Raw genomic sequence first — 13752 nt, forward strand, 5'->3', positions numbered from 1 at the left:
ACAAGGGAGGGAGCCGAAACCCGGTCACCACGGTTCGCATTCTCGGGCCTTACAGGTTACCAGTAACCACGCCAGCGGATAGACCTGTGCGATGCGGCGTTGTTGAACGCCGATCGTCAAGCCAGGGTCTCTTCGCCGTCGGCACGTAGGGTATGCCCATGCCAGCATCCACATCCACATCCACAGCCGTTTCCTGTAATTGCAGAATTCGCCGGCGGCGGCGGCGGCGGCGGGGCTGTTGCGGATACCTCGTCGCTGAGCATACCGTAGCTAGCCCCCCTCCCCTCTCCCCCCCCCAACGGCCCAACAGGCAGATCCGTGGAGCTGAAATTTTCCACGTTCAACCGTTTTTCCTAGTCCCACCCAAACGCCCCCCTCCCTCCTCCCAGATCCCCCATCCGAGTCATTCGCACGGGCACCACCCCGCTGTCCGAGTCATTTGCTCGTTCACTCGCTCGTCTCACGCGCGTGCGTGGCACGGTACCGGCACTAGCGCTCTACACGCGCATCCAGCTTCTCCTCGGGATGGGGCGTCGCCCGCGAAACTGGCTCTGGGGCTGGGACTGGCACTGGGCGAGGTGGGTGAGACAGCGCTCGCTCGCCGCTGTGATGCAGTGATATTTTCCTGGCGTAGGCACATACGGTAGGTTGGTAGAGTGGCATACTTGGGAGCCTCGGCGCCGTCGCCGGCGCCGGCTTCTCAGTCACCACCGCCCACCGCCCGCCAGCCCGTGAAAAAAAAAGAAGAAAGAAAGCACAGAAGCAGCGACCATATCTGTCTATCTGCCTACCTACTCTGAGTACCTATTAACCAGGTAAGAGCCTAGCGGCCCCACGGACGATAGGCCCGCGTTTCGCATCGGGGACTTCCCGGAGACTTCGTGGTGGTGGTGGTGGTGGACCGGTGGTCCGTGTGCGACTTTTTGGTCTCGCAGCTTGTTCCCGTGCTCGGGTTTTTTTTTGGGGGGGGGGGGGGTTTTTGGTGGGTTGGTGGGTTGGTGGGTTGGTGGGTTGGTGGGTTGGTGGGTTTTGAGGCTTAGAGTTGTCACTGGTGCTGGTGCTGGTGCTGCTGTTGGCGCTGGGTCGGAATCGTCGCCGGCGAGCCGAAGACCGCTAGTGAGGGGCCGCTTGGCATTGATATTTGCCGACTAGACGAGACGAGACGAGGAGACCTGGAGACGGAGGGCGCGGGTTCCGGCTTTTCTTTGCTTTTCTTTCTTTCTGGGCCTGGACCTGGGGTTTCACGGCGCCGACGCCGACAACGGTGTTCACTTCTCGACGCAGGACCTTGTCTGGACTCTGCGGGCGTTGATGCCTGTCGGGCCGCAGTCCTTACGAATTCGATGTCGGTGTCCGGGCTCTCTCCGCGGTGTACATACAGTACTTGGGTAGGCGGTTGAATCTAGGTTCTCCGGGTTCTCCAGGTTCTCCAGGCTTCAGGCAAAACCCCGAGCCAGAACTTCAACCTGTACATACCGTACATACATCACATCGGTAAGCAATTACAAAGGGCACCCGGGAGCTACATACATTCACCCACATACCCACATACCCACATCATACATACACACAACAAGGCCCAGAAAAACCCAAGATCTGCAACGACGTCAGGCAACATGCAGGACTTTTTAGCTTAACTAGCTTCCCATAACCTTAAATGCGGACGGACGGGCCTGGGGTTCTCCCCGCGCCTCGTCTCGCCTCGCTCTTGGAAGCGATCATGATGGATGGGAGTCGGCGGATTTTGGGGGCTGAGTGGAATGGTTGGGAATTGGGACTGGTCAGTTGGGCTCCGTGGAAATACCATTTGCTACATGTTTATACTGTGTATACCGTGTACCGAATAAGTACCTGCCACACAGGACAGAGTACCGATTCCCGCGGCCCGGCCTCGACCATACTTTTATCCGGAAGGCAAACCCCAAAAAGTCTAGATCTGCTGTCTCCAGAATCTTACCGAAACCCCAGGTCTAGGCTTCAGGTTCATGGTGCAGGCTACATACGTTGGGGGAAATTCTGTACTCTATGTAACCAGGGAATACACACATGGGGAAAACGGTTGAATGCTCATCTGCCATGAACCCTCCCCCTTCGATATCGGGGTTTCGGGGAGACCGAGGGACATTAGACAAGCCGGGGGAGGATAAAGAAGACACTCCTATGTACATACCGTGGTCCGTATGTACATACGGCACATATCTCCGGCCTACATTATGTAGGAGTGAGCGGGCCTGAGGGGGTGGGAGCCAAGCCCGCCGGGCCCGAATACGAAAATCGATGTCGACAACAGGCTTTTCTACCTATTCTTTTCATTTCTTTTCCGTCAACGTCGAGATGGTGACGATGCACTCTACTCTAGCTGACTGCCTTTTGTCCATCCACATTAACCGTATGTACATACAACAGGTAGGTATGTTTCCCGGGTTGCAGTTTGTTCCTGCCTGAGGACTCGGATGATATTGGGTGTTATGCACATGTCTTACGTACCTGTAGAGTACCAGGTCGGCGACCGGCCAGGCTCAGGTAGAGTAGAGTACCTACAGTACTCTATTCCATTCCGATCAGGACCTGCTATGTACCTGGACCTGCTACCTGGACCTGCTACCTGGACCTGCCAGCTGGACCTGCTACCTGCTACCCGGAGTCTGGGGGCTGTCGGGTAAGGCTTATTCACGAGTCACGACGGCTGCGTACGTACATAGCCGACCGTTTTTTCTCCGAGCTGAGCTGAGCTGAGACGAGCCGAATGCGACGGTAGGTATGGGTCCTGGGGGTGCACAGTGCTCACAGGCACTTCTATCCGACCTCCGACCTCCAGCCGAAGCGGTGGACCGGTGGTTCCTCAAGGAGATCTCCCCTCCCCCCAATCCACCAGTGTGCATGAATGCATGCGGACCGCCGGCGTGTGCACCGGAACCAACTGGACAGTGGACATTCGCATGATTTCGCCGCTCTCCTAGTGTACTGTGTACAACACAGAGCGCCCTTGGCACGGCCACCCACACGCACACCCACCCACCCAGGTCCCACACCCACACATCTCTCGCGCTGGCTGGCTCGCTCGCTCGTCCGCGATCGCGGTGCGGTCGGTAAGACGGAGCGGGTAGGTACGATATGTACGAGATTTGGCCTTGTCCCTCCTTGTGTTTCCCTCCCTCCCTTCGGAACATACGGCAGAGACGGCTACCGACCGAGCGACTGCCAGGGGGGTGGACCACACAGCACAGTGCACAGCATTAGGTTTGAACGGGCGGTAGGATCCGAGAGAGAGAAAACGGAAACAAGGCTTCAGATAGAGTGGGCTGCAAGCCAAATTGAGCCGATTCGATGTCGTGCTGGTGCTGCGGAATGAGCGCCGCCCCGCGTGCGTGGGTGTGTGATTCTCTATACTCTATGATGTACTCTACTTATATCGTGGTGCATAGAGTACTACATACTACTTGATGGGATTTTGCCAGAATTCCCATGTTTCCTTTTTCCTTTTCTGTTTCCTTCGTGGACGGTGGGAGATGGGGGAGGGGGTTGGATATCAGGTGTGTATACTATGATGGTACCAAAGCCGAGAGAGGCCCAGGGCGAAGCTGGCCACGGCTATGGCGTGGGGGGAGGAGCACCTGCCTGGCCTCCTCGTCCTCCTCGTCCTCGTCCTCGTCCTCCTCCTCCGCACACGTGCCTCCTCTCCCCCTCGTGCTAACGAACGAACGAGCGGCGGACTTTATCTGGAGCAGGTCATGTAAAGTTATGCACCTCTGTGGGTATGTATAAGGTATGCATGGTACATAACGTACTTTGCCCCCAGGAAGAATGTTGGCCGCCCAGCCGTCCAACCGTCCAACCGTCCAGCCAGCCATCCGGTCAGCGAGCCAGCCAGCCGACCAGCCCTCCGTCCATGCCATGCCGCAACGATTCCGAAGTCTCCGGGAGATCATGCACGTTGGCGATAACTAATAAGGAACCACTCTACTCTATATCATAACAGGGGGGATCGATCCACCAGCAGAGAGACGCGAGCGAGTTTGTACCTGTGTGTAGAGTACTATAACTACGGTATGTACTCTACATAGCGTTTCTTTCCCAGTTACCTAACACGAGGAGGAGGAGGAGGCGGCAGGCCGAGCGAGCGAGCGAGCGAGCAAGACCAGAAAAAAACAGAAGAAAAAGAAAGGAAAAAAGGGATCGCTGGTTCAGGCCACGAGTCCTGCCTGACTCCTGCCTCCTCCTCCTTGTCCTCCTCCGTCGGCGCCGTTGTCCGTCGTCACCGAATACAGCACAGCACACGGCAATAGGTACCGTGGTATGAATCCCTCCCTGCGATAGGAACAAACCCCGCAGCCGCTGGCCGACGCCACAAATGTACCTACATTCATGTACTCTACCTACCAGAGGTATAATACCGTTATTTATAGCCTTACAGGACCCCAACGTTGGTTTTTTCCCTCTTTCCCTTTCCTCTCTTTTCTTTCAATGACGGTTGTTGTTGTTACCTGTTGCTGTTGTTATTATTACCGTATTGTCGTAGCGGCACCATCCGCACTCGCTTCCGGCCAGGACTCGACAGTCGACTCCTCGCCGGCGGAGCATCCGAGATTTATGGTTGGGGACACCTAAAGTAGGAGTGAAAAAATGCCCAACTCCACCCCCCGGTTTAACTCAACCACAACACCCAGTAAAATTAAAAGAGCTCTATAGCATGATAGAGAAAGGGTTAAGTAGGTCGCTATAGAAACTAAATAAAAATAAAGGTGTGGTAAATTAATTTAAGCGGGTTGAAAAAAACTGATTTGTGTGGGGAGGATTTTGGAATGTCGCAAATAATAGCATGCACTAAGACTCTAGCGCACTCTTAATTTCCTAAAGCGATAGTACGAGTGACAGATGATGAGCCTTAAGCTCGAGCCTTGGCGCCGATTGATCATTGCTCACCCCGACTGAGCTCGCGCATGAGTGCTATTCGACTTGGACCTCCTCAGAGCACACGCAAATAGGTCAAAAATGGGGCCATATGGTCCAAAAATCTTTACAATTACGAAAATTACTTGCTCTGTATTCGAAAAATTGCCTGCGGCGCATTTCTTGACCCTCATTTTGGCGTAGACACACTTAGTCACTCGTGATTTGTCAGCCAAATGAATGTCGCAATTCACTCCGGTTTTAGGCGTCCCCAACCATATGTACGGTAGAGTACTCTACCTATATGTAGGGCAGTCGCTGATCATGATATCACATCACTTCTCACCCACCGGGCCACCCACCAGCCCACCCACTAGCCCACCGTAGACGGCGGTTGAGGTTGAGGTCCAACTTCCGAAACTTCTTTACGCACGCACACACCTCCCGACCGGTAGGCCTCCGGCTATATCCGTGGCGTGAAACGCAGAACGGAGTACGGAGAACGCAGATGCATAACCCATAACCCCCGTTCCCCATTAAAAAAACAGTGGAATAATAACTAACTAAGAGGTATGAATGTGCAATTCGTGCGGTTTTGCACCTGGTGGAGCTCGTATCGCGGAGGTTGAGGGTGTTTACTTACCCCGAGATTCTGGAGGTGGGCGTGGGCGTGTGCGTGCGGCGTGCGGTAGGTGTGCGGCGTGTACGACACCAGGCATCGGGCATCGGGCAGCGGGCAGCAGGCAGCGGGTAGCAGGCTCGGTTGTCGGTTACCTACCGTACTCTACTCTACCGTACTTGACGACTCACTTACTTGCCTGGTGCCTGGTCTCGCCTGTTCTCCCGGTCTCCCATGGACGAGGGAGGGGGGAGGGAGACGAACTTAGAGTTAAGGGTTGGGGGTAGTCGGCAGGAGGTCATCATGAATAGAGTATCTTTGTCAGACTGGGCGGGGGCCGCGGGGCCCCAGAGGACCTGACAATATCGTAATCTCAACTTACTCATGTCCTTGAATACGTACATAACTTTATCCTCCTCCCGTCGATAGGGCTGGCCGGCAGGCAGGCAGGCAGGCTGGCTAGATGTCCGGATGACTGGCTACTTGGCTGGCTGGCTCACTGGCTACCTGGCTGGCTCTCTGGATAGCTCTCTGGCTGTATGGCTGGCTGGCTGGCTCGCTCGCCCGGCCGGGCATGCACCCATATGCATAGGTAAAATATATTGTCATTTATCTGGCTGGTGGTACCGGTAAATCAACCGTAAATTGTGCTATGTATGCATATGCGGTATGTGGTGGGCACTGGGAGCCTGGAAGCCTGAGGGTTAAACTGATGCTGCCCCGAAATATTTCCATCTCACTGCATGGGCCACGGCTACTTTCTCTGGTACCTATCATACTATGGGTGAGCACTGAGCAGGAAGGTACCTACCTAACCTACCAACCGGCATGTAGAGTACGGTAGCAGCCGTTCCTAACCACAGGTATCTCTCTCCTCATTCCGCATTCCGCATTCCGTATTCCGAGCCCGTCATTTGATTGGCACGAAGCGATCAAGAACCAAGATTGGGTGGGGGCACTATACATGTGGTCGTGGATAGATCCGAGAACACAGAACACACAACACCATTTCAATTGCAGGGGGCCCCGCAAATCTACAGTCATACAGTCAGTCAAAGGCAGATGGGTTGGTCAGTCACACAGACAGCATCTAATCTATTCTGCCCGCGAGTGCTCCGGAGTCTATGTATGCTTACCTGGCTGGACGGCTGGCTAGCTGGCTGGTCGACTGGCTGGCTGACTGGATGGCTGGCTGGCCGGTTGGCCGGTTGGCTGGCTGGCTCGCCGTGGGCCATTTGGCATGCCACGATGGCGGAGGGAGTAGGCCGATGGGCTTCAAATTTCAAGGTATGTGTGTGCCCCGCGTGATCTCGCCATGACAGCGGCGGGGGGCATCACATATAGGCATCCGGCGCTGTCAGTGGCCTACACGACCTCAGTCACATGGAGGCGGAAGTGTACTGGGTATCGTTAGTCGGTTCAACGTTGGGGGGATTTTGAGTTGACTTGACTCGTGCTCATCCAGGGCCAGTCCCTGCGCCTCGACACGGAACCTACCTGTGTCTACGTCTACCTTACATCTATTTCTATGTCTATTTCTATGTCTAAGTACTCTAAAGCATAACTATACGTTGGAGTGGACGTGGGCCGTGGCAACAATGGACCGACCGACCCCATTCCCTTCTTTCCACGCGCCGACGCCGACGCCGCCGCAATCCAGGCGTCGTATATCGGCCCTCTATGATGCATGTAGATTACCAAGTATCCAGGTGGTTGCGTAACTTGCGTTCGCAGGTGCATTTTTCGGGTGAACCCTATATGTATACGTACGGCCCCGGCCCCCTCTGCCTACCACCTGCCATAGACTTTTGGCCACTCTTTCTCTCGGAGTCTGAGTCTCTGAGGTTCCCCCCGAGGCCCTACGCTAGCTGTAGCTTTAGTTAGGCTCCACAGGTTCATCTGTTCGGGCGCCGGCTAAGTGCTTGCTTCGTTGGGGAGGAGGAAAGGGCCATGGATGTACGATGAGAAGAGAGAGCGGGCCCCTACTATGAATCTGTGATGCGCATCATGATCCCAAGTAGTGACTCCGCCATTCGCACTGCCAACCGCCTGCTATTGCCACCACACGTTGGCAGCAGCGTTGAACAGCAGCAGCAGAAGCAGGCAGCAGGGCCGCAGCATCGTTGAGGGGGGGGGGGAGGGTTTGTGGCCAGAAGTGTGGATTAGGGCCCAGCCGGCCAATCGGAGCGTTGCAGCCTGCAATCTCGCACTTTACGCTGTACGGTTAGGCTGGTTTCGGTCGCTCGGCTTCTTCCAGAATTTGATTGATGGGACAGGGCAGTGGCAGCGATCACTTTCAGTTGCGAAAGCGAGCGAGAAATAGAGAGAGAGAAGTCGTATGTATGTAGGCGGCAGACTGGCTAGACGGACTGCCAGACGGACAACCAGCCAGGTAGAAATACTTTACCGCATCCCGCTCCCTCGCGCCGTAGCACATCGCTACCACAACCATCATCATCACCACCACCACCACCACCACGCACCCAGTGGTGCCGACTGCCTATCCTCCTACCTCCTCCTCCTCCTGCTCTTCCTACTCCTCTTCTTCCTACTCCTCCTCCTCCTCCTCCCCCTCCCCCTCCTCCTCCTCCTCCTCCTTCTTCTCCTTCTGCCTCCTCTTCCCCCGCCTCCCCCCCAGTTCCCCCATCTACCAACTTACACGCTGGTAGATAGGCAGGCATCGTCGCCTCCAGCCCAGCGCTCAACCACTATTACTACTAACACTGCCACCTCCAACCAACATCACCACCACTACCACTACCACTCTAACCACCACTACCACTCTAACCACCACCACCACCGCCAGAAATTTCCCTCTCTCATATCCCTTCGTCCGTTCCTCAGCTAAACACCGACATCGTCGCTCATTCGTTCCGACAACTTTTCTTGACGCTCTTTTCCTCCTCATCGGCCATCCCCCTTCTTAGCCCCCCTAACATTAGGAGGCCCATACACCCCCAGTGTTGTAGCACGGCACCCGTTAGCTGTTAGTGTAGCTGGTTCAGCTCTTCTTCGACCGTCCGATCGATCTCGTCGAATCGCTTACTTCTCGTACACCCCCCCCATTGGGGCTCGAACATCTGTTCTGTTCGCCTGCAACTGCCGCTCCGCGGGCCGAGACACTCACAGCCTCCCCTCTCCTGCGCGTAGAATTCGGACGGGAGCTCGATCTTCCCCCCTCCCCCCCAGCGTGTAGCAAGACTCCACCTACCACCTTCCACCTTCCATCTTCCACTCGGGTTGAGACCATTCGAGTAAAGAATTTTTTCATTACAATAATAAACAAAAGCTGCGGGATGAATCCAACTCTCGAGCGCGACAGCGTGAGCAACCACCCCCGGCCGGAAAAGCGACCACACAGCCCAAGCGGCGACGAGCCCGGCGCTACCTCCAGCAGATTGAAGATCATGGGCGACCCAGTAGGACGTGACGACCGAGACCGCGATCGCGACCGCGACAGTTATTACCCCGCGATGTATACGGCCCATTACGCACCACACCCGCCCATGATTGTGAGCAACCTTCATCCCTACGACAACAATCCCAATTCGATGAATTCCCAGTCCCAACCGAACGGTGGTCCGCCGCAAAGTCACTACCATCCGTACGGCTCGAACTCGGCTTCCCCCGTGCCGCACACCCAGATGGCCTTGCCTCAGGACAGTACTTCTGGGGGAATGCAAACTTTACCGGGTGGACAGACAAAAAGACCCTACCGGCAAAGGCGGAAGGATCCATCATGCGATGCATGTAGGGAACGGAAAGTCAAGGTTGGCATTTGTCCCTGAAACTCTATTTTTTCTTCGAGTTTTTCGAGTTTTTACTTCGTGGGGTCTGACAGCGAGGTAGTGCGACGCGACTGAGACGGCATCGTGCAACGAGTGCAAGTCCCGTGGGGTCAAGTGCCAATTTACGAAAGAGACCAATCGACGAATGTCCTCCATCAAGTACGCAGAGCCCTGTCGCGCTCCCTCCCTTCCCCCCGATGCCTGCGGCTCGTAGCTTACCGGTGATTTTTTTCCTTTTCCATCAGACAAGTGCAGGATCTCGAAAAACAGGTTTCTGCTTTCAAGAGCCGGATTCGGGAGCTTGAGGGCCAGTTGTACACGGTGGGCGCTGTGGGAATCAATGGCGCGGCTCGGGAGACTCTGTCGATCAATTTCCCGGAGATCGGGTCCATGCCACAGAGAAGACCTCAACCACCGCCGGCGGAGCCAGGTATTTCAACAGTTCGGAACCACATTCGGGATTACTGCAGAGGAGTGTTCAAGCCACCTCCTCCCTATCGACAGGCCGGCCCAAAGAAGCAAGAGTCGCCGAAAAGTGTCGTGTCGCCGAAAAGTGTCGCGTCGCAACACCTACCGCCTAATCACATTGGCGAAATCCTGATCAAGCATTATTACGAAACAGTACACTCGATAATACCCATATTGCATTGGCCTACGTTTGCTGGGGGATATGATGAAGTCAAGATGAAGAAAGATATCACGGCGGTGTCTCCGGCGACAGCATCGGTTCTGTTTGCTGTCTTGGCGTTGGGAGCGGTGTATACGACGGACCCGGAGGTCAGGAAGCTGTATCCCGACAGCGGCAAGGGCTTCATCGAGCAGTCACGACAACTCGTTGATCTTTTTAATGACGAGTTCACGATTGATCACGCACGAGCGGCGCTGCTGACCAGCATCTACCTCACCGAGCTTAATTGTAAGTCGGCAGCATGGACGTGGCTGGGGTCCACGGTGCGAATTGCACAGGATATCGGTCTGCATCGAGAGAGCGGCCCGTGGCCGGTTGTGGAAGGAGAGATGAGACGCCGGGTTTGGTGGGGAATCTACGCTTGGGACCGGTAATAAAAAACAATCCCTGACTCGCCTCTCCGTCATCCCAGAATCTACGTTTTTGCCAGATATTTTGCCAGACACTTTTTTGTTTGCATGCAGGCTGACTGACTCGGGGTTGTGTTTACAGCTTGCTCTCCGTGGAACTTGGCCGTGTGCTCCTGATTGAGGACCGAGATTGCGACATTAGCCTGCCATGTGCGCTAGACGATCATTTCATCTTCGACTCGAACGTCACAAGCAACGGCAACGGCCTGAACAGTCATAACCAGGCTGGCTCGCATTTCCTGCTGACTACCATTCACGTGGTGCGCATGATTAGCGAGTTGTTGCGGACATTACAATCAACCATCATATCACCCCAGGCGCTTATCGCATTCGATTCGCATTTTGGATCGTGTCAAACCGTTTTCCCGGCAAATTGCCAAATCTTCCATCCACAGCCGCTGGAGCCTCGGCACTTGTCGCCCATCCTCCAGTTACAGAACTGTCGAATCGTGCTGCATCGACACAACATGTCGACATATTGCCCCCCTGAGGTTCGGGCCGCGGCAGTGCAGTCATGCGTGCAGGTCGCGAAGGAGACGGTGCAGCTTTTGATTCGCGTACGGAAATATCAGCCGCCCAGCCCAACCACCTGGTCGGATGCGGTCGCATCGGCAGCCACCACGATGGTTTGCACGCACATCTGGCGTTGCATGCTCTTCCTCTGCTTTAGCGCCAATTATGAAGAGGCCCTCACGTGCGCACAGATCTCTGCTGCCGTGGGAGGTTTCCGAGAGGTCAACATCGCTTGCGGGAGGTTCCTGTACGGGTTTCTTCGGCAGTTGGCAAACAAGGTCGCCCAGGGCAGTGATCTGATGAAGGATGAGATGATCATTGCCATGGTCTCCGGAGATGTCCAGGGCAGCTCCGAATCCGCGTGGATCTGGGACGAGAGCGAGACGGGAATGGATTCCAACGGCAAAGCGTCCGCATCTTCCTCGAATGGAAATGAAACGGCTCAATCTGTTGCCGAGAATCCCGTGACGCTCTCGGAGCAAGAGAAGCGGGAGTGGTGTGGCTGGGACCGCATCGAATTTATCATCCGACAGTTGCAGAGGGAGAAGACACAGCGGGATTACCAACAGCGCCCGCTTCATCCTCCACTGGTCTGGGAGCCGCAGATGGACCGGAACCACCGTTTCGTCGACGATATCGATCAAAATCACTGTTTCGTCGACGATGTCGACCAAAACCACCGTCTCGTCGTCGACCGAGCCGATCGAGACGTCATGCCCCCGGCACCGCCTGCTAATAATCCGAGCGGAAGCGCTAGGATTTCTATTGCCAACATCATGTAGAATCTTCGGCGTGTTGATTTTTCTTTTCTTTTCTTTTTGTTTCGATTGGCCTATATTGTCTCCATGTTTCGTGTGCGGCTACGAGAGGTGGGAATTTAAGGAATCAAACGGGGTGGTTTGCGTTGCGGCTTTTCAGTTTTTTTTGTTTTGTTTTTTTGCTTTTATACATTTATATTTCCTCTGGGACCGGTTTGGATGTTGGGTTGGATTCCATGGTGTTTTTTGTATTTCCCTCGTTGTATCGCGTCCTCGATGTCGGCTGCTGGTGAAAGGTTCGTTACTTCTTCGTTTCTTCAGTTCTTTCCCGTTCAACCGCAATCTGGCTGGGGGTGGGGCCCTATTCTACGAGTACAGACTTTTTTTCTTTCTTCTGGTTTTAGGCAAGGTTATATACGTGGATATCTGAAGTGATCCCGCCCATGTGGGTATGTTTTTTCTTTTTTCTTTTTCTTTTTTGCCTTTACATACGGGGAGTTTGCGGGCATTGCGCAGTACAGTTGGCTTCGGTTTCGGTTTATAAATTCCACGCAGGTTCTCTTTCGTACGTACGCATGGATTTGCTGTTCGGACGTGGTCTGCGTGAGAAGTACATAACGAACCGGTGGGCCGTGGCAGTGAATGGCAAAAAATGTTGGCGTCCCCGTCCCCGTCCCCTTCCCCCCCCCCAAGGTGCCGGCTCTCGTCTCGTCTCGTCTTGTCTTCTTACCTTACTCTGCATCGAGCTGGCATCGAGCTGGCATCGAGCTGGGCATTTCATTTTCATGCACGTCTGCTCGCTCTGCTGGCGGTCGGTCGGTCGACGTTGTTGGCATCATCCCGATTGGCCCTCGCTGCCTCTCCTCCAGTGCTCCTCACGACACTCGACACTCGACGCACGTACTCTACATAACTACAAATAGAATATCTACATATGTAAAATCTCGTCTGAGTCTGAGTCTGAGTCTCAGCATTTTTTTCCTTTTTTCATTTCTCCCCCTCCTGGACTCTGGAGTCCTGGGGCCGGCAGTAGCTACCGATCGTTGCGTGTAGTGTTGTAAAATGTCGCCGAAAAGTCGCCGATTCGATGTGGCGGTGGTTGGTGGGTGGTGGGTGGTGGTGGGTGCGGCGGTGCGGCGGCAGTGCGGCGGGTTGAGACATGTCACTGCCACTGGCGGGTGCGGTCGGGATGGGCGGGGGCACAGTGGGTCACTCGCTTAATGCGCAGTTTCGGGTCACAGTGGCTGGCTGGCGGCGATCGTGCGAAATAAACTGAAGATCTCTCTCTCTCTCTCTCTGGCGGCGATCGTCCGCCAGTCCGCCGGTCCGTCTGGTCTTTGGAGTAGAGCAGAGTACCTCTACTAAAGAAAAGCCTGAATTGCTGAAATCGTGCTGAAATCGTGCTGAAATCGTGCTGAAACATGCAAAACTTGAAGAATCGTCTGGTTTGTTCTTGCGCTGTGAAGGCTTTCATTCGGTCTCGGGCCTTTGGGCACCGGAGTGGTGGTGGATGAGGAGGAGGAAGTGGAGGAAGTGGAGGAAGTGGAGGAAGTGGAGGAAGTGGAGGAAGTGGAGGAAGTGGAGGAAGTGGAGGAAGTGGAGGAAGTGGAGGAAGTGGAGGAAGTGGAGGAAGTGGAGGAAGTGGAGGAAGTGGAGGAAGTGGAGGAAGTGGAGGAAGTGGAGGAAGTGGAGGAAGTGGAGGAAGTGGAGGAAGTGGAGGAAGTGGAGGAAGTGGAGGAAGTGGTGGTAATGGTGCTGGTGCTAACAGGGCAAGACACTACGGTAGAAGCAACATCCTCCTCCTCCTCCTCCTTCTCCTCCCCCTCATAAGTATCCCAAAGCCGGAATTGGTGAAGACCGACGTGGTGCTAGGTACTCGACGAAGTTCGTATGGCGGGTGTGTGTATAGTACAGGTACCATACAGTAGCAAAACGTAGGGTGCGATTGATACGGGGCGAATACCACGGTCGTTCGGACACCGACGAACTACCCGATTTTTGTTCAATACGGTACGTATGCCCACTTTTAGAACGTCCAAACAACACGTACCTATTTTCATAAAGACAGCAGCCGTACCGTCTTTCT

General features: G+C 54.8%; 2 protein-coding genes across 2 annotated transcripts; both read left to right on the forward strand.

Moving 5' to 3' along the window:
- Positions 1-9060: 9060 nt before the first annotated feature.
- On the forward strand, positions 9061-11690 carry BZA05DRAFT_338765 (fungal-specific transcription factor domain-containing protein; the record flags this gene model as incomplete). The annotated part of the gene is made up of 4 exons (XM_051480906.1): positions 9061-9279; positions 9359-9456; positions 9543-10355; positions 10478-11690. 4 exons carry the CDS (start codon positions 9061-9063, stop codon positions 11688-11690), a joined length of 2343 nt encoding a protein of 780 aa, XP_051338773.1.
- Positions 11691-12728: 1038 nt separating this feature from the next.
- On the forward strand, positions 12729-13496 carry BZA05DRAFT_419500 (uncharacterized protein; the record flags this gene model as incomplete). The annotated part of the gene is made up of 2 exons (XM_051485593.1): positions 12729-12775; positions 13133-13496. The coding sequence occupies 2 exons, from the start codon at positions 12729-12731 to the stop codon at positions 13494-13496; spliced, it is 411 nt and encodes a 136-aa protein (XP_051338774.1).
- Positions 13497-13752: the final 256 nt, after the last annotated feature.

Source organism: Tricharina praecox, assembly GCF_024521635.1.
Source record: "Tricharina praecox strain CBS 144465 chromosome Unknown BZA05scaffold_15, whole genome shotgun sequence".
Taxonomy (NCBI): domain Eukaryota; kingdom Fungi; phylum Ascomycota; class Pezizomycetes; order Pezizales; family Pyronemataceae; genus Tricharina; species Tricharina praecox.